This window comes from Drosophila rhopaloa, unplaced genomic scaffold, assembly GCF_018152115.1.
Source record: "Drosophila rhopaloa isolate 14029-0021.01 unplaced genomic scaffold, ASM1815211v1 contig_3, whole genome shotgun sequence".
Classification (NCBI taxonomy): domain Eukaryota; kingdom Metazoa; phylum Arthropoda; class Insecta; order Diptera; family Drosophilidae; genus Drosophila; species Drosophila rhopaloa.
In genome coordinates this window covers 23,042,785-23,065,712 of record NW_025335123.1, presented here as the reverse complement: position 1 = coordinate 23,065,712, position 22,928 = coordinate 23,042,785, and the positions used below count along the sequence as shown (strand labels likewise).

General features: G+C 42.3%; 4 protein-coding genes across 4 annotated transcripts; 2 read left to right on the top strand and 2 right to left on the bottom strand.

Annotated features, from left to right (window-relative positions):
- Positions 1-1,396: 1,396 nt before the first annotated feature.
- Positions 1,397-3,353, bottom strand: LOC108049656. The gene is made up of 2 exons (XM_017130907.1): positions 3,188-3,353; positions 1,397-2,907 (listed from the first exon to the last, which is right to left on the bottom strand). Exons 1-2 carry the CDS (start codon positions 3,351-3,353, stop codon positions 1,397-1,399), a joined length of 1,677 nt encoding a protein of 558 aa, XP_016986396.1.
- Positions 3,354-11,031: 7,678 nt separating this feature from the next.
- On the top strand, positions 11,032-12,900 carry LOC108049721 (27 kDa glycoprotein). The gene is made up of 2 exons (XM_017131009.2): positions 11,032-11,273; positions 11,966-12,900. Exons 1-2 carry the CDS (start codon positions 11,093-11,095, stop codon positions 12,727-12,729), a joined length of 945 nt encoding a protein of 314 aa, XP_016986498.1. The 5' UTR covers positions 11,032-11,092; the 3' UTR covers positions 12,730-12,900.
- Positions 12,901-14,747: 1,847 nt separating this feature from the next.
- LOC108049716 lies at positions 14,748-16,924 on the bottom strand. Its single transcript, XM_017131001.2, has one exon. The coding sequence runs from the start codon at positions 16,921-16,923 to the stop codon at positions 15,187-15,189; it is 1,737 nt and encodes a 578-aa protein (XP_016986490.1). The 5' UTR covers position 16,924; the 3' UTR covers positions 14,748-15,186.
- A 4,515-nt stretch (positions 16,925-21,439) lies between these two features.
- On the top strand, positions 21,440-22,203 carry LOC108049722. The gene has a single exon (XM_017131010.1). It carries the CDS (start codon positions 21,530-21,532, stop codon positions 22,130-22,132), a length of 603 nt encoding a protein of 200 aa, XP_016986499.1. The 5' UTR covers positions 21,440-21,529; the 3' UTR covers positions 22,133-22,203.
- Positions 22,204-22,928: the final 725 nt, after the last annotated feature.

The window sequence follows — 22,928 nt, the reverse complement described above, 5'->3', positions numbered from 1 at the left end:
AAAACAAGATTTCTGTAAAAAAAGTTATGAGCTTAGAGTCAAATCGGATAAAATTTGGAATCCAGAAGTCCAGTTGTGGGTCACCTTTTAACAACACCTCGGAAACTCACAGCGAACTAACATGAAAATGGGTCAATAAGTTGATCAACGATAAATTAAAAATTTTGAATGCAGATTTTTAGAGAATCAAATCACAAGTCTTTAAAGGTATGCCACTTTGAAATCGGAATAAATTTGGTAAAGTTATGGACTCTGGAAGTCCAATTGTGGGTCCCCTTTTTGCAACTCCTTGGAAACTCACAGATAATTAACATGAAAATGGGTCAAAAAGTTGATAAACGCTAAAATGAAAATTTTGAATGCAGATTTTTTGAGAATCAAATCACAAGTCTTTAAAGGTATGCCACTTTGAAATCTGAATAAATTTGGTAAAGTTATGGTCTCTGTAAGTCCAATTGTGGGTCCCCTTTTTACAACTCCTGGAAAACTCACAGATAACTAACATGAAAATGGGTCAAAAAGTTGATAAACGCTAAAATGAAAATTTTGAATGCAGATTTTTTGAGAATCAAATCACAAGTCTTTAAAGGTATGCCACTTTGAAATCTGAATAAATTTGGTAAAGTTATGGTCTCTGTAAGTCCAATTGTGGGTCCCCTTTTTACAACTCCTGGGAAACTCACAGATAATTAACATGAAAATGGGTCAAAAAGTTGATCAACTCTAATATGAAAATTTGGAATGCAGATATTTAGAGAATCAAAACACAAGTCTTAAGAGGTATGCCACTTTGAAATCGGATTAAATTTGGTCAAGTTATGGTCTCTGGAAGTCCAATTGTGGGTCCCCTTTTTACAACTCCTGGGAAACTCACAGATAACGAACATGAAAATGGGTCAAAAAGTTGATCAATGCTAAAATGAAAATTTTGAATGCAGATTTTTAGAGAATCCAACTACAAGTCTTTAGAGGTATGCCACTTTGAAATCGGATTAAATTTGGTAAAGTTATGGAAACTAGAAGTCCAATTGTGGGTCACCTTTGGGCAACTCATCGGAAACTTAGAAATAACCATGAAAATGGGTCAAAAAGTTGATCAACGCTAAAATAAAAATTTTGAATGCAGATTTTTAGAGAATCAAACCACAAGTACTTAAAGATATGCCAGTTTTAAAGTTAGATGCCTCGTAAATAGTGACAGTTAATTTTATTCTTAAAATAATAATACAAATTTTTCAAGTATCTGCTGTTGTAATATGTTTCGTTAACAAACAAATTATATTATAAAGAATATTTTCGGATAAACGGACAAAGCTCAAGTACTTTCCAGATCTTTTCACATCTACATCGATTTTTGAATAGTGCATACTTTAAATAAAATCATACGAGTAAAGCCTTAGGCTTTCACCACTGCATTCTTCAATTGCAGTTCATCCCGCCTTCGACGCTGTTCTAGAGTCTCTGCCAACTGCTGATCACTGGGCAGGAATCCTAATCTACGAAATCGGTCCTCAACTCTTGCCTGCAGATGGGGCTGAAATCGCCAGATACTGGCATCCACAATGGGATCCAACAGCTGGGACTCTAAGTCGGGTTCCCGGTAGTGCTGCATTTGGGCAAATTCGATAGGCACAGATTTAGCGGCACATGCAGATTGCTCGGTGTGGAAGAGGGTGAAGTGGTTGTGTAATCCAATGGCAAAACGCGTGTCATGCAGACACTTTGCTGCGTCCTCTCGATTGCAATGCTGCCGCACTCGCTCCACGTGCTGCAGCATATAAAAAGAGCTCGACAGATTCCTGTAGACCTTCGGACGTTCCGGATACCTTGGGTAGTAAACATTGCGGAAACAGAAGCTCACCCATTCAGTACAATTCGGAGGAGTGCGACTCTCATAGTCAGGGACAACTCGGGCCAGCTTCACTAGCTCCGGCCAAGTGGTGCGATTTCCGAGGGGCATTATCACCTCGTCAATATCAAACACACCCACGTAGTCATACTTGTACATATTGCGGTAGAAACAATCGTTGTAGGGTATTATCTCGTTCAGAATACGATTGAAACTATCTGCCATCATCGCATAGTGATGGAAATGAGGCCGAGCATGCGGTTCTCCCCTGCCCAAGGACATTGGACGCAGCTCCACAAAGCCAGGACTCGTGACCAAATAGTCCTTGACCACCCTAGTCATATTTTGGTGCATCTGGGCATCATAGAGCACCACTTTGTGGGCGCCCAACAAACGCATCAGTTCCAACCACTCGATCAAACGCCAAGACTTATCTTCATACGGAAAATCCATGGCCTTCACACATACCACAAATTTGGGACTAGTGGATAAGGAGGAAGTAGTCTTTTTTGGTACTGCCTTTGCTGACTCGTCCGTTTCGTAAACGACTCTTAGGAGGTTCCTAGCCATATCGCATTTTTTGGCCACCAAGGAAACCATCTTTGGCACCCCCCATTTATGACGACCCTCCGTCAGAGGACAGCTCAAAAATGTTGGGTAATAACGTCGAGGCGAATGACCAAATGGCCACATTACCTTGTGCTCCGAAACGGGAATAATCACTGGCTTAGCTCTGCCATCGAACCAAAATTGGCAGAAGATTTCGGGATACTGAAAAGAATCGTCCTCGTGCTGATTTATCATAGCTAAAAGACGAACTAAAGGTGCCTCGGGCACCGTTTCCCTTTCATCGTAATAGGCTGCAAATAGGTAATATGTGAGGTTCCCATTAGTAGCCTTTTGCCAATAGGTGTTGTGGAAATCAATGTTCATCATATCGGGCGCAGGTCCACAGTCCACTGAAGGTAAACGCATATTCTCCCTAGCCAGGAGTTCTTCCAGCGGAAACGAGGGCATCTCCTCACGAATCCACTCCAAACGCTGCTTCAGAGAGGGCACTAAAAGGGAAATCGGCCACAGAGCCGCTTCATAAAGCACCCTTCAAAACGCTCCTTAAAAATATTAAATTTATTAACTTTTTCAACCAATTTTTATATTTTCTTCCATCCTCTTAACTTGTATAAAAAGATCGAAACCGAAATCCAATCAAAAGATTTCCGTTAGAGCAAGAAAATATTAAGTGGGTTTTAAAAATTTGTGGATGAGGGTTTGTTCATGTTGTAAAGAATGGGTTTGTTGTTATCAGAAATAACATTTTTGAACAGGAGCTGCTCTTACCTTTCCGTCGATCTACCAGCAACTCATCAAAGATATTCACTTGCGGACGCCTGTGAATACGAGAAACGCCGTCGTAGCTGTGCCAATAAAGCACCAAAAGAAAGAGCAACTTCAGGAATATAATCAGAAATAAGACGCGGAACAGGCACGTGTAGCTCGACGACATTTCGGCCCTCTAGTAATCCGATGCTAGCCCCCAGATAAAAAATATCAGAGCCAAAACCTATACACAATTTTACAACAAACAAAGACAGCGACTGCGCTGCGACTGCACTGCGACTTCGCCGGCTGTTCTGAACTTAAGTCGAAATATTTGATAAAGCTGTTTTTTATAATTATGCATTTACCTGGAGCGGTAACCTTCTGGATGGGAACTTGTAAAGTGGAACTTCGAAAATATTGTCCCGAGAATTAAAGTCTGTTCTATACAATTAAGACAAAATTGTAATATTAATTTATTTGCCAATACAGTAGAACATCGAATTAAGGAGACTTCAAATTAAATAATTGCTTTTAACCAATTTGACTTTCTTTTGGAGCGGACTATGAAAGTGCCACCATAAACTTCAAGAGAATAAACCCCCACGATAGGTTTTTAATTCGAAATATGACTTTTTTTTAAGAATATGCAACGCACAAACCGGAAGCTTCAAGCGTCAGCGCTTAAAAGATATTTGATAAAAAAAAATATAAAAACAAGAGCCAAACCAATTAGTAGATCTGTTCGAAGTTGTTGGTTCTCCGAACAGACATAAAGAAACAACAACAGTTTGGATAAATATAAAAATATATGTCTTAAATTAGAATTTAAGATTGTTGAAATTTTAAAATGAAATTCCCTGGTTTTGACTAGAACAAGACGTCGCTCAGATGAACCCAAAAAACAGGCGGCAGGAGCGGAAGCTAAAACCAAAACCAAAACCAAAACAGAGACAGCAACCGAAACTCAAGCATACACACAAAACCAGCCGAGCGGAATAAGGCGCAAGTTCTAGGAATAACAAACAAGGTGGAGGCGATTCACGTGTGGCACCTTGGCAAGGATCCGCAGAAAGGTGCCGCAAGGTGTGCAACAGACACCGGGAATGAAAACCCAAACCCAAAAACAGGGTAAGGGGGCAGTACTGAGTGCACACGAAAACGCACCTGGGTGCAAATGAATGATGATGATGTTGCCACAACAGCCGCAGGCAAAAGCACCAGCCGAGACTTCTTTCGCAGAGTCTCGAACAGTGTCAAAAAATGGCAAAACCACGGATATTATTTTCGCGATTTACCACCATTTAGGTGAAAGCCAGTAATTGGATTGATCTAAATCGTATAAGTCTTAGCCAAAAACTTAAATACATTTGCATATAATATTATTTATTTTTCAATTAATGAAAATCTAACTTTTTTCACAACTTTCAAAAAGGTTAAATCGTAGCATATATACTAGGCAGCAAACACGGCTGGAAGTTGCGTTTCTTGGCTCATGTGTGGCAACCTCTCTTAAGCAAATTGCCAGCCTGAGCATGGCACGCCTTCACTTTGGCGCCCACCACACCCACATCTCCTGTAGCTCCTTCCTTTGTCTACTGCTTGCGGCTAGTGAAAGTCTACTGCAACAACTCCGCGCTCGAGTCTCCGCCCTGTTGCATTTCACTTAGAATGCTTTTAACCAAAACATTAAGCAGCTGGTGTCACATTATATCAGCGAGGCGGAGGCGAGGCTTAGTTGGCCTGGGAGCAGGAGCATGAGCAGGAGCCGCAGCAACATGCAACCAGCAACCAGCAACAGCAGCAAATTTATGGCCCGAATTAACCCCGAAACTCCGCCCACCGCCCCCCGCATCAGAAATGCTGTGGCTGACTGAAAACAAGCCACTCAGAAGGTCGGAGTTGGCTGGGAAGATGATAAGGGCCCCCCACTGGAGTGGCCTTTAATGATCTGAATTATTTCACGGAGGAGAAGCTTAGCAGCTGTTTTTTGCATTCCACATATTAAATAACTCATATCCTCATTCTAGACTCTCTAGATTAGTTGGCTTCTCAAAATGGTTAAGTGGTTAGTGCAGACTGCCAAGATCAAGAGATTAATATGAGCTAATTGTTACAACTCTTCCACAATAATTAGCTATTTGTGCAAACATGTTATACATTTCCCATTTATTACTCCTTTAAGTACTTCAATGTCCAAACAAGAACTCTCTTGCGATTAGCGCTACTATACTGAAATCTCAATTACTTAGAATGCCAACATTGACTTCACCACATGCATGCGGCATGGCATTAGGCTCAGGGAAAACAAGAACACAGCCCAATCTAACTGCACTAATTGAAAACCGTAATGGAAATAATAAGACAATTTAATAGGACCAGGGCAAAAATAATCCTGCCGGCTATGGTCCACCCACATTCAGAAGCAAAAATTGCAGTACGTCTGGTCTGTCAGTCAGTCAATCAGTCAATCAATCATTCGGCCTGAAAGGCAATGCCAAACGAATGCCATGGACTGCAGTTGGTAAATCTGACCTGGCTTTAACAACACACGACTGTAGCAGTACCAGCTGCACCTTCATTTGCCCTATTTGTTTATTAAAATTAAATTTTGCATAATAAACTATACGAAGAATGGATTCTGACTTTGTTTTTGCTGGTGCTGTTTTTACTCGGCTGCTGCCGCCGCCAGGCATCAATTTAGTTTTACTTAGAGCAGTCCGGCTTTGAATAATTGATGAAATCGTCCATGAAAAGAACATTCATGCACTTTAAGCAGATTTACTCGAGCATCGAATTAAAATGCCAGCACACACGGAGTGGAGTGCATTGACTGGCAACGCAACCCGCAACCCGACTCGGCTAGCCTCGTACTCCATTAATCACGGTCCCCCAGACAGGATGGCACATGCGGTCCAAAAGGCCAGGGCACACCGAACACACAGGACACACAGGAGTCCGAGTCCAAGGAGCTTAGACAGCGAGTCAGTAAGGCCAAGGCCACCTGCGGAGTGGACCAGCCGCTTTAAGGTCGGTCTTGAAATTGCAATAATAATCAGATGGCTCTACTTATCCGTTCACATGCATGGGATAACCACGTTCTCATAGCTGCTTAATTGAACTTGATTTAGTTTACTTTCCATATATTGTTTCGAATTCATTTCGGGTAATGTCTTAAGGAATAATACAAAAATGTTTTAAAACTATTCCATCTGCTTTAAGCAGTTTTGATGTTACTTTCTGGAGTATGAACACATATAGAAACCAATAAATAAGCTTATAGGATAGGAAGATATTTTATCGTCATTTCCTTGCCTATTAAATTAGGCATTTTCTGCCAAGCGCACCTAAGCTGTGTTTTATGTTGATTAATCTATTTATATGCCTCAAGTGCAGACCTTTAAGTCGAGTTCACCAGAGTGAAAGGGTCCCCTGATTGCTTTTGCATCCGCAACAAGGACAGGTCGGGGTCACCAGGACGTCGCCATCCTTCCATCTTAACCCTAGCCCATTTATTTCGCACTAATTTATCAGTTTTGTGGTCCACAGTTCAGGCCTCACTCTTTTGTTCAAAGGATTGTTGCAGTTCAGGACTTAGGATCTAATTCTGACTAACGGACAATGGACAACAACAACGGACAGTGGAATCTGTGCGTCAGTGTTGTCTAGCTGCAGGAGCATCATCAGCATGATTAATTGATGAAAATCCTTTTTGCCATGCAGGATAATAAATTACAATACCCGGCCAAACGGGCAAACGACGGACAGGTGGTATGGTGGCCAAAAGTAGGGGAATCGCAGACGTATATAGCATGTGTTGCAAATGGCCATCACACACAACTCTGATTTGGTACATGGGGGGGTGGTATGGCATATGCATGAGCTTGTGCCCGTGTATGTTGGCCTTCCTCTGCATTAAGTTAAACTCCACGGCGAGAACGAGTTCCTTTACCGATTTCACCGTACCCATTCCCTCGACCACGACGACGATGACGCGCTGCCTGTTTCCCAAATTAGCTTAATTTCATTTAAAAGGATACAGCGCTGCAAGCAGACTACGGTGTGGCACGTTTGATTCCGGGAAAGGGGGCACAACTTCGGGGCTAACGAAGAGGAAAGTTAACTGGTTCCGTATGGAATCCGGAATATTTAACTAGTTGCCAACAAGAAGAGCTGTTCATTTGTGAGTGAATTTATTTTGGATAGGTTTCCTAAAGCATTGCTTCAGATGTAGTAAGGTCTCACAAAGCCTCTCTATGTGATTCTCATTATCTTTGGGGAACGGATGCTGCTTATTCGGAAAGGAATACAATTTGGTCAATTTAGTATACCTCTAAGTAGTAATGGTTTGATTGTCTAACATTTTTCACTTTAAGGTTGGTCAGTTTTCTGACCCATTAGCTGTTTTAAATGGATTGGGGAAGACCGTAACTGCATTTTAGAGGCCTTTACGTGAGAAATTTGATCCTGATTGCAAAGTGAAACTCCTTTAAAAGTTTATGCTAAATTCTGCAATTATCTGCATATCCATTTTTCACTTTCGGTAAAAAAATAATGTCGATAGTACTCAAAGAGCTCAGATTCTAACATTCTAAAATTTTTTGGACAAGTGTTGATGCTTTGAAGGGTTAAATAAGCCTATCTCTGCGCTTCTCAATAGTTATAAAAAGTTCTCAAAGTTTACAAATTGAAACAAGAGATCGATGGACCCTAAGGATCTGGATGAGGGCATCAGAAGGTCGGAGGCTCTGCTCCATTCGCTTTCCACATTTTCACCGACGTTTTTCTCGTCCGTGTGCAGCCTGCTGGTCGGTGCACGTGTATGTGTTTATAATTCATTAGTTTGCTAAATGTATTTCCTAGCTTAATTGGGTAGTAAAGCACACGGACTAAGCTCATAAAGCAGCCAGCAAGGCAAACAGCAAGCTCTCGTTCCCCAACGAGTCCTTGACGATGGCTGATTAAGGCAGTCGGAAAGAAAGGCAGCTGGCGAGCAGGGAAAAGTGGGCGGAACAGCTGCAGATCCATTCACTTGTGTTCATTTGCGTGGGTGGAAGTGGAAGTTGCCACAAATTGCTGACCGGATTTGGAAGGGAACGAAACTCGGTGGGGCGGAAGAGAGGTCAGCACATTTGTTTTGCTTTATAAGCAGCTCATCGCTTGTGCAACTCAACGTCTGCGTAATAGTGCAATGCCACCCCACTGATTATGATTGTCCATTATTACAGCTCTATTCTCTATTCGCATTCGATGCATTAACAGGTATTTCTAACCTATTCACCCATTCTACTCAATTACTTCTTTGTCTGATATCCATATCTTCATAATCATACATTCCGGTATCAGTTTTATAGGTAAATGTAATTATTCATTAATCCTTTTATAAAAGCCTTTAGTCTCCTTTAGTTTCCATTTGGCAAAATCATCATAGAAGTATGCAGTATTCATTTTCTATAGTCAGATAAATAAGCATACTTTAAGGTCTTTTCAGTTGATTACTTGCAATTCCATCTTATCATATATTTTATTCTACCGTCTTAGTACAATATACATAGTAAGTGGGATTTTAAAGCTTTGCTACTCTGATCACTTGAGATTAGTGCTAGTTGGTTAAATTATTTAAAAATGCAACAGTAAAGATGCTTTCATATTATTTCTGTTACTCGTAGAGTAAAAAGGTATGATGTTTTCAAAATAGCAGACGATAAAGGCATGTCCGTCCGTCTGTCTGTCTTTCATTCCGTATGAACGTCGAGATCTCGGAAACTATACAACTATTCAACTTGAAGATTCTATTTAAGGGCATAGCAGAATTTGATAACACAGTATTTGATGGTCGTGGCACTCGTCTTAATCGTTCCTTCTTGTTTTGTATTTGCTTAAAGAACAAAAACCGTACGAGTATTTCATTCATGATCTAGATCGCTAAGAGCTTATCGGCCAGTTACGTCGCCGGTTTGCTGAACTTTGCCCACTTTGCTCGATGGGGATCGTTATGCGAACCGGTTTTACGTACGCGCTACGATAGTTTAAGTTGAATTCCCCCAGCAGCATTGAAGCAAGTGAGTAATTAAACTTAGTTATGTCCCAAGTCCAATCCAAGAGCATATGGAAAATCTTCTCCAACATAGAAATTATACATCCGCTTTGCTCTCCGATTCTTTCTTGGTGTTGACAAAGCGTAGGTTGCGACACAAGCCCGTATTGCAAAGTGCACTAAGTGTGGAATTATTATTAAGAAATCCATTGTCTAAACAATAAAAAGAGACGTAAACAAAGAGACACCTGAAACCGAGAACTGTCGAGCTATGAAAAAAGTTGCAATCGATCGGGGAACTGCTTGAGTTCTCGATCACCGACGCTTTGTTCTTAATTCTCATTCGGATTGTTGTTGCTGTGCGGTGACAGATTGCCGACTTAACTGAAATCGCAAACATGTGGAGTTCTCAACTGTCCGATACGGTATCGGCGATACCTTTAAAGTCAGGATCACTAAAACTAATGAAATCATTTTTTGGTATTCATGTTGTTTGGTGATTACATCATTAAATTTATCCACAAAATAAAGTTACAGCGGATATTTTTAATGCCAAGAAAAAAGACTAGTTTAGCTAGGGTAATTTTAAAGCTCATAACCAAATTTGATCTTACTGGTATTTGCAGAATTTAATTTATAAATAAACTAGAAGCTCTCGGTTGAGTTCGGTAAACAATATACCCCAATCACCCCTGGTAAACACCGGGTAAAATCCAAAAGAAACCGAGACCGCCGGCAATTGAGATAGCAGTCACATAAATAGTAGCCATATGTTGATAAGCGCTCTATATGTGAAGACTCATACCAACACTTAAAATATCGAGGAGGAAAAATTTGGCAAATTTATAATGCGGCGATATCTACTATTTAGGTTCTCTTTCCGTTAACTTCGCGGTAATGGGTACTGGCGAGGGATACGCTAGCCGTCTGCTAGTGAATCATTCACGTTTATCTACGATGTGTAATTCCGGAAAAGAAGCAGAGGCAGGAAAAAATTGTACTTTGCCTAGCTCCCAATACCCGCACAGAAACGGACTCGCACAAATGCTCGTACACACAGAAGCAATGGCCGAAGTGTGAATGATGTCACTGTCGTCGTTTGATTGAACAAAGCCGAAACGAAATCGCACAGTAGGCCTATTCCACTCAAAAATTGTAACCCAAAAATAATTCACTTCATGAAAGAATTCAATTTAAATATATATAAAGCAACATTATGTAGTTTTTCCGAACCGACTAAACTCATATTCTTGGTGGGCTGTATTATTACAACACAACTTATGTAAATATAAGCTCTCAATACAAGGTAATCGCAAAGGATCTTGCACCAGATTTTGTGGATTCGCTTGAAGTCACCTCGAAGTGATGCTGATCAAAAATATATATACCTTACAGGGTCGGAAGTCTCCTTCACTTCATTTAAAACTTCTGACCAACAATATAAACCCTATGAATTGTAAAAATACAATTTAATAAATAGTTCCTTGGAATTAAAAAACAATTTATTGAAAAAAATTGCTTTAAGAGTTACGAAGAATTGCGTTGACCAATGCAAATGAATAATTTGTATATATAGATTGGTTAATCAGCTCGAAATTCAAGAAAATATTGGCTTATTTGGATAAGTCAGGGTGAAGCCAACTAAGTTAGCTAAAGATAAGATATTGCATTTTCGGAGAAATGACCTCAGCGAAATATGGAAAGACTCCGATCTGTTTGATTTTCACTCAATTCCTTATCACTTTCGACCCACTATGTGGCGTCACCGCCGCTTGGATTGACGTTGCTCTGGAGCGTCGTGCCCGGGAGCAGTCGCTTTCATTCGCTCGCGGGCACCACTCAACCACAGTCGGATCTACAGACGGATCTATTCCCTTCGCGTCGCCATTATGAACAAGTACGGGATGTTGGCCATCTGCCTGCTGGCCGCCTTGGGCGCCCTGCTCCTGGAGGTCAAGGCCACTCCGGCGGGCACCGCCCCCTCCACCGGCAAGTTGGATCCCAGCCAGCTGGGCGGACTAACGGACCAGTTTTTACCGCCCGAGTACCGCAATACAAACAAGAGCTTGGGTGAGTTTTTGGAGCAGTGACATAACCACCAGCTGCTTTTTCCCATTTCTGAATAGATCCTTTAGAATGGTTTAGATTTTTTTTATTAGTTATCGGATTATCAGTTACTATAAATCGACAGTATGCTATTCGTTCAAAAAACCAATATATATTTATAGACAAGAACTTGAAGGTTCAATTATTACATAGACATTTTCTCCTTGGAAGTAGACGCGTTTATCTATGGTTTTTTAAATAATTTATTCTTTAATATTGTTGAATGATGAACGTATAATTTAGATGAAGTTGTGATAAGAGTAACTGTATTGGGTCTATTAATATTCCTGAAGAGCACCCTTCTTTAAACAAGAAACTATCTATAAATTTTATATCCCATACTGCTGCTACCGTAAGAATAATCCATTTAATAAGACATTTATATTTGCCCAAAAACACAAAGTCTTGACGCTGTACAGATATAGTTTAGCCTTTTATGACTAGAAATAATTTTGCAAGCTTATTTAAAATGTTTAGCTCTTTGAAAATAAAGATTTCCTTGAGCCAAACAATTCTTCAACATTTTAAGAATAAGAGGGAAGCGAAACTTAACTATTTCTCTTATCATTTCCCATTCCCCATGGCTCCGCAAGAGTATCCAAGTTTCTCACATCATTCCCCATCCACTAATATGCCTTTCTCACCTCTCCCAATAGATGAACTTAAGCGGATGTATCGCGAAAAGTGCAAGAAGGTGAATGGAGCGGACAACGCAACCTTATTTGCCGAGATCGAGCGGGCGGCGGCCAAGATGAGCAACTGCATCAACGGGGTGGCCAACCTGACCGGTCTGCAGGAGGAGATGGATCAGGCGAAGCCGCACGGCGACCTGGACACCGTGTTCCACAAGTACTGCCTGAAGGCTCCGGAGGCGGAGGCCTGTGTCAAGGAGTTCAACGAGAAGGCCCAGCAATGCCTGACCGCCGAGGAGAAGCATCACCAGGAGACGGCGACCCGAATTGGAGCGGGTCTGCTGGGATTCGCTTGCACGCGTGGCGGCGATCAGATTGCCCTTTTCGTTGCGGAAAAGGGACCCGAATGCCTGGACGCCAACAAGGAGGCCATAAATAATTGCTTCAATCAGTCCTTCAATCAGTATATCCCCAAGGATGGCCAACTTCCGAGTCTTATGAGCAGTCCAGAGCTCCTACTCTCGCCCAACCGCTGCGTGGACTTGCAGCGCTTCGAGGCGTGTGTCCTCCATCATTTGCAGCAGTGTTCCGAGATCACGCCCGCCAACATAGTTGAGTCCATTTTCCGCTTCGTGAAAAACGAGACCGATTGCAAGGCTTGGATGGAGTCCCGTGCCCACGACAAACCGATCCTGCTGGCCGCCTCCAGCAACAATACGGCTACTGGACTCACTGGCTTCATGGCCGGCCCTCTGTTGGGCGCAACATTGCTCTTGATGCGCCCCTGAACGCAAAACTTTTTAGGTGCTTTTTTTTTTGTATTTATATTTCTTTGGTTGCGATTGCGATAGCGATAACGAATTTTTTTGTTTGTGTGTGTAGAGAGGGTATTGAGTATCGGTACCATATAACTTAATGTGTCCTAAGAAATTGCTTATAATAAACCAGATTACGACAAACGCACGACCCAAATGAAACGTTCAACGCCCAACCAGCATATCGGTTGTCCGGTTGTCGCAATTTGAGGGTTATATGTATGACATGGTGTAAATGTTTAAAAGTCGATGAAGATATGAAAAAACTAGAAACTATACTGCCTCGGTACTTCCTATAACCTAGAAACCTTTTTTTTCTGGGGAATACTATTAAAAAAATTGAAAATAACATAAATAAACAAAATTATATTTTATTATATTAACAAGGGTAAAATTAAAATCTGTTGCTTACAATATTTCATTCTTGTCAATAACTTTTTAAAAATAGGTGTATTTAATATGATGCATATATTTTGTACATATATTCTGGTTTGAAAACTCTCAAATTTGTCAACAAAAATGGCCCTAAGACTTTGATCGATGACTGTCAAGCAGATAAGGCTTTTTTTGCAAACGTAAACCGCGATCTATAGATCATGGCATACTCTTGGGCTGACTTTTAGTTTATTCGCTGTGTGCACACTGGACAATATGAAATCCCACTTTCTTTGCCATACAACGTATAAAATGTCCAAGCAAATAAATTTTCTGCACTTAAAGAGTACTTATCCGACATCGTTCAGGTAAAAATTTATTAGATGTATGTCTTATATAATATTATTATTCCATTTTCGGCCCATCGTGCAGTGGGTTGAATTAAACAGCAGTACTTACCCAGTACTAAAAGCCGTAAAACTATTTGATATTATCTGATAAGCTTGCAGAGGAACAGTAAAAACAGCAACATTAACGGCAGGCTTATCACGAATGGGTTTACTTGACGAAATTGGGCAATTCTACGGCCACTGAATTTGGAGTATTTTTTATATTTTTTACCTTGAAAGGGGCACTATCATAGTCAAAGTATCTGCGAAGCTATCGCTGCTGAAATTGTTTCTGCAGTAGATATTCCGAATTTCGCCAAATTTTTGATTAGCGTCGACTGTAAGAGAGTTATGGAGAGTTCAATACATAATCGAAATGTATATTGTTCAATAGAATTCCTAATTAGAATTGTAAAATAATTATCGAATGTTGGAGATATTGGAAATCAACGTTGCGATAATAGAAGTTATGTTTAACATGAAAGAAAGCAAACATCGACGAGCCGAAGTTTATATTCCCTTCCAGCTGTTAAAAAAATAAAATATTCTATAAAACTACCAAACTTCGATTTTTATGCGTAAATGTTTAAAAACAATAAAGCCATGTCTATATAAATCCATATATGACGCACGATGCTGATCAATTATATAGTTGTATACTACTGAGTGAAATTATTATACCCTATACTTTTATACATTACTTTATACATTTGATTTAATAATTTCCCTGCTATTTTCATATCAATCTATTTTATGCCTGCCATAAAATAAAAACAATCGTGTCCTCAATTTTGTGTTTAATCTTAGCAGCTGGTGTTTTTTCTCCTCCATGTTTATGGGTTATTCCCGGAATCCAATTTCCGCGATGAACACACACTGACTTCTTCGACTTTTCCCCGTCGTAATGAAATGTGTTTAGAGTTAATGAGGCGGTTTCTGCAGGGGGTGAGAAACTTTCGAAGGGGTCGGGAAATGACGCGGTTGTGACGACCCCACTCCCCCGTCGATAAGGTTTTTGCATTGGGCCTCCAGTCCAGGAACAATCAATCACTGCAAATTTTGTGCTTATCACTACAGCGAAATCAGCTAAAAAACTACTCTCTAAACTTCTGGAGTATGATGGATGCATCACCTGCACTTGCAGGTGAAAAGTGACAGACACAGCCCGTTTAATTTTTAGCATACTGAGTATATTTTTCTCAAGACACAAAAATAATAAATTAAAAAAATATATATCATTTGTATAATCGGTTTTTCGACCATCAGATGCCCCGTACTCTTCTGGTTTCATTGACATTTTTCTAATTAAAAAAAAAGATTAAAAACCTAATTGGAATTTACTCATGTGAGTGTGAGGCTAATGAAGAGTAAACTGTCCGAAAAATATATAGATAGAGTGAGGAGCATATGTGAGTTCATACTGATAATTACTGACGGCCCATACAATAAAAACTAATAAAGCTAGGTAAGAAACCTTGTTTTGCCTTTTTTTTTTAGCACTTAGTAGTATATAACGATATAAAAAAAAATATGAATATGGGCGTCGAAAGTCAGAAACTACGAGTATGTACTCACATGGATGTATATGTATGCATATGCAAATCTTCTCAAAGCTTATAATCAAACATGATAGACTGGATCAGCAGACCCTTCAGCAAACCTTAACCTAAGATACTGGCACCGGACGAGCCTGGATGACTTGCTGGAGTGGCTGTAGCTCCCGGTCCAGTTCGTCGCCATCTTGGTCGAGCGAGTCCTCCAGCTGCTGCTCTTCGGGATCGCTGATCTGGGTCAGCACATCGTCCAGATGTAGCCACACGTACTCCACAGCGGCTCGCAGTTCGCCGGCGAATTTCCAGAGACTGCGATCCTCCACCAGATCGGTTTGGTTATACTTCGCATCGGGCTCCCTGTAGTGTTGCATTTGGGCCACCGAGGTGTCCAGGGTGCGGGGATTGCAGCCCCCGGGCAGCCACTTGAGGGTAAAGTGGTTATGCAGCGTTAGCGAAAGTTGGGCGTTGTGGAAACACTTGGTGGCCCTTCCTGCCTGAGAGTAGTTCTTGAACCGCTGCGTGTGCTGCAAGACGAACAACTCCCCGGCAATGGCCTGCTCCTCGTGATTGCTCAACTCGGAAACCACTTTGGTGAAGTACGAGTTTATGAAGCACAGCGCGGGAAAGCGACCCGCACATTTACCACCCTTTTCAGCCTCCAATGTATGCGCCTTCTGCACCAACTGATGCCAATTGCGGTTCTCACCCTTCGGTACTATCACCTCATCCACATCCACATTGACCAGATAATCGTGGCGATACAGATTCCTGTAGAAGCAATCGTTGTAGGGTATCAGTTCGTTTAGCCTCTTCTCCAGCTTCCTCTGCTGGAGCAACATGTGCTGGTAGTGCCTCAGCCTGGGCATTCCATTGGCCAGCGTCAGAGGTCTGAGTTCGAGGAATCCCGTTTGCTGGTAATAGTCCAGAACCCTTTGCACCGCCGGATGCACATCGTACATATAGGCATAGATTCTCGAAGCACCCAAAATTCTCTGCAGCTCGAACCACTCGATGAGACGTTCCGATAAGTCCACATAGGGAAAGTCGAAACCCTTGACGCAAACTCCAAAGTTTAGGGCGACGGTTTCAGTTACGTTTTGGCCTTTGCTGGTGGCGTTTTGAGCTGCCAATGGTGGTTTTTGGTTCACCCTCAATGAGTTACTGGCCTTATCGCAACGTTTAGCGACCAAAGATACTGTTTTCGGCAGTTTATTAATGACGGCCGGCGGCAATTCTCTGGGAATCGGGCAGCTAAGCAGGTGCGGATAGTTGAGGTTCCGTTTAAAGCCCCACGCCTTGACCCACACAGTCAGGTACTCCGCCACTGACACCAAAACGGGCTCTCGATGGCCCTCGAACCAGAGTTGACAGTGGGTGGGTGGAAACTGGTCTCCAATCTGATTGGCAGTGACCAAAATCCTCACCGTGGGCAGTTTCAACGCTTTCCTTTTGTCCAAATAGGCGGCATACAAACGAAAGGTCACGTTCGAGTTTACAAAACTCTGCCAGTAGATGTTGTGCAGCTGTAAATCCAGAGGATCGGGATACGGAGCGCATGTGTTGTTTATCTTGTAGCCCATGGGCTTGGCCCAATGGTACCAGAAACTATAGTCCACCTCAGGCAGTTCCTGCTCCAATTGTCGCACTAGCTCCTCCTTTATTGGCTCCTCCAGGTGTTGAACAATTGGTGGAGTTACCTTTCCCAGACCCGCACTCCCTTCTCCATTTCTGCCCAAGGCAGTGGTTTTTAGCTCATCCGTGTGGTGCAAAGCAACCAGGAGCAGGAGGAGCGTTAAGAAAGTCGCTGCAACCAGAACTTTAAGACGGACGAAGCCACCTCTTGTTGACATTATGCTCGAATGCGTACTGAGCAGTTGCGAGAGATTCCCGGCACCTCGGAACGCAATCTAATCACAGCGAGAGTGGCTGCGATGATAACCGCTTTTCAGCTGAATTATCTATGGCCGCCAGCAGGCTTTATCATGCAGCCGAATTTAGTGAAACCAATTCTATCGAAACTGATTACTCTAATAAGGAAAAAAGAAGAGCTGTTAACCAAAAAAAAAAAAACGACTGTAACACTTATCGAGCGTGTTTACAAATTAGATAAATCACTTTTTCGAAGAAATATCCCAAGCGTTTTCCTAATCTTTTACAAATTATTAATTCCTGTGCAATATGGTGCGCTTGATTTTTCAAAAAAATATAAAGTATATTTACTCATTCTTTAGTTTTAAAAACATTGTGAAAATATCCCTTAAATGTTATTCGCTTTCTGTGAAAATAGTTTTCGCCAAACTATGCAAAGATAATTTCGCGATTACCCTGAGCACTGTGAGCGTTTTTGTATTTTTTTAGCGCCAGAATCGCTATTACTTTTGTATATTCCTATTTTTATTTTAACTTTTTGCGTTTCCTGGCGCTGCTGCTGTTATTATTACAAGTAATTTAGAAATAATTTTATGAGGGGGTGCCGTGCCGCAGGGCTTTTGGCCGGGTGCGAAGTTTGCTTTATTGACATTGTCACCCCGGTTAAGCTCAGCTTGTGACAATGAACCAGCACCTGGAGGATGAGGACAAGGATGGCTACAACTACAACTACAACTACCACTACCGCGGCAAGGAACGGATAATAAAATTGTGAAACAACTTTTTAATGAGAAACACTTTTTGCACACTGCAGTGGCCAGAGGGATTCCCGGTATTTTGTAAATTGCTGCCCCGAACGGCAACGATGATGATGTGATGACCATAATGATGATGATAGTCGGGATAGTTCAGGGCGCTTACTTGTTGCACAAACTATCCACATTCAAGGATCGATTCTCGGGCCGAGGAAACTTTTTCGCCAGACTATCGGGTCCACAATTAACAATGAACATTTTACGCCGCACGACTGAAAAACTGCAAACTTTTCGCCGTAATTGCCCAGAAAAGTAACACAAATGAAACGCATCGACGCTTAATTACTTTTGCTAAATGGCACGAGCCCGGCAGCCACCTTCTTCCTCCTTTTCGTCGTCCTGCAAAAGTCTCTTAGGAATGAGCAAGGTAAACAGAGGAGAACATGGGGAAGGATGGCCTGGAGGTGGAGCTCCATTTGGCATGCGGGTGTTTGGCTTTGGTTTCGCTCTTTTCTCGGCACTGCTTTGAATTCTCCCAGAGTCCTTGCAATTTAAGGCATTCACTTGCTGACTGACATCAGCTGGAATTGTTCCTTCGACGAGGAAGTGTCGAATTGAGGTTGGGCTTATAATAATCGGGAGGTTCAATGATTTAAGAATTTAGCATTAGCCTGAGCAAGTTTCCATGATCTACAAAGAAGCGTTGTTTGGGTATTTCATATTGATTTAACAAGGCTCTGAATTAAATTTTGAAAAAATAACTCTTTTTGTTTTAACTAAAGTGATATGCATATATGAATTTATATTTTAAAACCATGCAAGGATTAATGATCAACCGTATTCTAAGAAATATTGAGAGTTAGCTGCACTAATTGCTTAGCTATTATCTCATTTTAAATGGATTGCCAAATTTCCAAGAACTAAACAAATTGTAAGCCTAAGATTTTTTAATTTTTTGAAGATCTATATTGGTGTTAATCCATTCCACGCGGTATCATAACAGTTTATATACGAAAATGTGTTCCCCTGATTGCAATCGTATAGCGTAGTGAACATGTGAGGCCTTCAGGGTGCTGCAAGTCGGCACGATTTGACTTTTGTCGACGTCACAATTCGGAGAAGTTTACCCACTTCTGGCGTTGCACAAAGCTTGGCCCAAAAAGTTGCCCTGCCACTTGGCAAATGCAAGTTTTTGATTAAAAGCCACCGACGCCTCCTGCTCCCAGTTTTCTAGCAGCCAGCGCCAGCAAAGTTTTATGCCAGGACTAGAGAGTCGGGGAAGTTGTTAATTGAATGCATTTGGGGTCCCTGCAATGTTTGCCAGTGCGTGATATGGGGCACTTTGCCAGGAGGCAGCAAATGAAGGAGCCAGCAGGCAGGCTGAAGAGAAATTTCGGAGGTGGAAAACTGTGCCCAGGAGCAGCTGCTGCAATGGGCGAATTGGTTGGCTTGCTCCCACTTAGCCAAATTGCTTACCAAATGTTTTGCCAACACTTGGCATCGACTGCACGGCCTGTCCAACACTGAATGAGAAAGAGAGAGTCCAGTAGTTGGCAATGAAGTGTTGTTCCAGGGTAAGCTAAGTCCACTCATACCTTAGTTGAGTTCCTTTAAAATGTTTCCATAATTATGCCGTGCTTAAAGTATTGGGTTTTTTCTATTTAATAAGATTTTAATAAAATGTAATATATTACCCACACTTAATGCCTCTTAGTGTTGGTAAACGCCTGACTCTAGAAATGAGTTGTGAAAGGAGCACAATGCTCTCCTTAAGCTTAAAATCCCACTCTTTTGGTGGCAACATGCAACATTGATGAGGCAACCAAACCTGAAGAACGGCATTTTCCTCGATTTTAAGTGGGTGGGTATTGGGAGGGTGGTGGTGGCATTAAAAATGCATTGGCCAGCTCGTTTATTGTAGTTTCCTTGCAGGGTTTTGGCTTAGTTTCGTTTAGGCGAGCAGCTCGCCAGGATGGCCTGTTGCACCTGCAAGGGTTCCAGGTTCCACTCCATTTCAGGGGACACACACTTTTCATTAGCTCAAAGGAGAGAGCCGGTCCTCAGTTCATGTGCGGAAAGCCCTTAAAGTTAAGCGCATAAGAGCTGCGCAAAAGTTGGCGCAAGTCTTTGCCAGTCAATGATGCCGTGGCGTGTGGGTTTGAAAATGGAAAAACGGATGCGAATCGGTGCTGTGCTGCCACGCCCACTCAGTGTCTTTGGGCGTGGCAGCTGAATGCGAGCAGCCCCCGAAAGCCCGAAAATAAAAGCAGAAGCAAAAGCATCTGCAGATTTTCTATAAAAGCCGAGGCTAACGAGATTTGATGAATTGCAAGTCTTTGTGAATGAAGCTACAAGAAAGCTGCAGCATGAATAGCCCCCTGGCACCACCCACCGCCCACTCTACACTCTCCGCACTCCGCACTCCGCTCTCCATTTTCCATTTCCCACACCCCCTTCTTGCGCTTTTCCGTCTAAGCCAGGTCCGCATAAAAAAAACCCATTAAGTGGTTTAAAGCAGTGAAAAAGCGCACACAACAAGCAATACAGCAAAAGAAAAATGCAGTTGACATGAAAGCCAGCCAAAAGGGGGTGAAAAGTGTGAGGTGGGGGGTGGGGACAGACAGGGAAACAGAAAAGAGGAGGAGGAGCTGGAGCTGGAGCAACAAAGCTCACCCAGAAGATGAGATAAGGCTGAAGGAACACAGCCGCTGGAGGAGAACAAAGCAGCTTGACGAATTACTTGGCAGCTGCTCCTAGGGAAAACTCAAGGAAAATCGGAGAAAATCCATGGCGAAGCCCAAGAAATTTAATTTGACCAACATTTTGATGTATCAAGTTCAGTCGGAGCCGAAGATTTATGACTTGCTGACAGAGCAAGCGGAGCAAGAACACCAGGATTGGGCTGTCATGTCGGGCGGAGAGGAGAGCAAGTGCATCCAGGGATTATGGCATCATTTGCAGCCCAGAGTTGCCTCCCCGAAGTATGCTAAGGAAATCGTGGCAATCCAGCTGCAGTTTTGGCTGTAGTTTTGAAGCTAAATAACTTTTATACCTTTAATTAAATGCAGGTTTTTAAAGTCGTTTCCGGATAAGCAAGATTGATTAAATAATTCCACAAGGGCTTGTAAATGCACGGACTTAATAGTAACTTTTCCTGTGCAGTAAAGTTAATCTCAACCATAGCTTAATAGACCCACAGATCTAGCAGGTCTAGAAAAGCTTTAATGTAAGCTACGCCATGATCAAAATAAAACTCAAAACTCCAAAAGCTTGCAGTAGCAAAGCTCTACCTAAACAAAAATGAAAGTAAGCTGACGACTTTTGAGTGCATTTCCCATTTCCACTTGCCTCACGTAATGAACCCACTGGAAATGAGGAAAAGAAGGCCTTGACATCGAATCCAGTTTGACTTGTGGCGATAATTACCGCGGTGACTGTGATTCAAACGGTAACGTGGACAGTGACTGCGATTACACAAAGAGAAATACTTTGGGTTCACGAATTGAATGTAAAGATATTCGGATAAATTTATACAAAGAAAAGAATTTCAACTATATAAAATATTTATTACATTCAAAAATCAAATTAGTTTATTGTCGAATTGGATGTTCCAGTAATGAGGGCCTCTACACAAATTATCAGTTCTTCAAATCAAAAAAAAATATCATCTATAATTAGAGCTCAGTTTTCTTACTTTTAAGTTTGGAGAAAGTGATGAAGCTTCAAAAGTCATGAGAAAACTTTAGTTAAGTTTCAGAATTAAAACAACTTTTCGGCCCCCTGACTTTGGAAGTAAAACTGAGGGCTGGAAGCAAAGGTTACCCCAATAGAAATGGCGCGACTTACGGCTTTGGGCATGGCGGTGGTGCTCCACTCGGTGCTGGGCGTCTCATACTACTACTACACCCGCGAATCACCCAACTCCACTGCCCCCCTCTTGGGCGCCTGGCTCTTCTCGGCCTGCGTGTTGGCGCTGCTCCAGGCGGTGAGGATCTTTCCCAGTGCCCAGGCCCAAGTCCAGTTGAGGGGCAGACACCAGACAACCAGGGGCAACCAGTCGTCCTGGGCGGCGCTCTTCCTGGAAACGGTCCTCTGCTGTCTGGTGCTCGATGTGACCCTGACCAAACTGTGGCATCGCATCGAGTCTCTTTGCCAGTGCGCCATTGTGGGTGTCCTCCAGGCATTGGCCGTCGAGGAGCAGACCTTCCTGGCCTGCGAGTACTGGACCTTGGGGCTGACCACCGGCCTTATTGGCGCCAGTCTTCTGTGGCTGACCCTCTGGGCCACCGCATTGCCACAGAAACTGCATTGCGGGCTGCTCGACTGGCGGCGCTCCCTTCATCGGCAGTGCTCCTCGCTGATCTTTGGTCCCCTGGAACCGGGCACTACTGTACCGCCCCAAATGCAGGAAAGCACCCAGAGCTTCGCCACCTGAATGGGAAGTGACCATCAAACTCCTACAACCAAATATTATCGAGTCAATAGCTAAATTTATGGATTAACTAATGCTAAAAGCGTTTTAGTGGGCACAGTGGGATACACAAGTTCGTAGATAATTGAATTTGCTATGGGTTTGAAGCCGATATTTGATAAAATAAGGGAATTGCAGAAAGGAGACCCAACCCTGCTTGACTTGCATGATTTCCATTTGGAATTAGCATTTCTTCAGAGGCGCTCCAAATTTTATTTGTATTAAATTTTTGATGCCAGGTTATTGCACCTATTAAGCTAAGCATCAGAAAGTAACATTTTATGAAATGGAAAATATAGATAAATTACTCAACTTGAAACTGTAACCCAGGGAGCGCTCAAAAACACTTACAATCCCATTCCTCCTTTATCGGTTTGAACCAATAAAACCAACTGAAAAAACTGACAACAACCAAATACATACGACGGCTGACTGGAAAAACGCTGGCAGCCCGCAAAAAAATATGTAAACCCGTTTAACCATGGTCCATAGTCATATGGCAATGCGGAAGAGGACGGACCGCTGCCTCCGAGATCCAAAAGCGACAGACACGCCCCCAAAAAAGCGATTCGGAAGACGGAACCTAGCGGATCACAATAGAGCAAGCCAAGTCGATCGAAAACGATAACAAAACCGAAACTGTGATGAGCGAACGATGGCTGTAAACTTGAACTTGAAGCGTGGCCAAAAGCGATGGACACGGCTGTAACTAGCAACTAGCAACTATCAACTAGCCAGCAGCAACATGCAACATGCAACA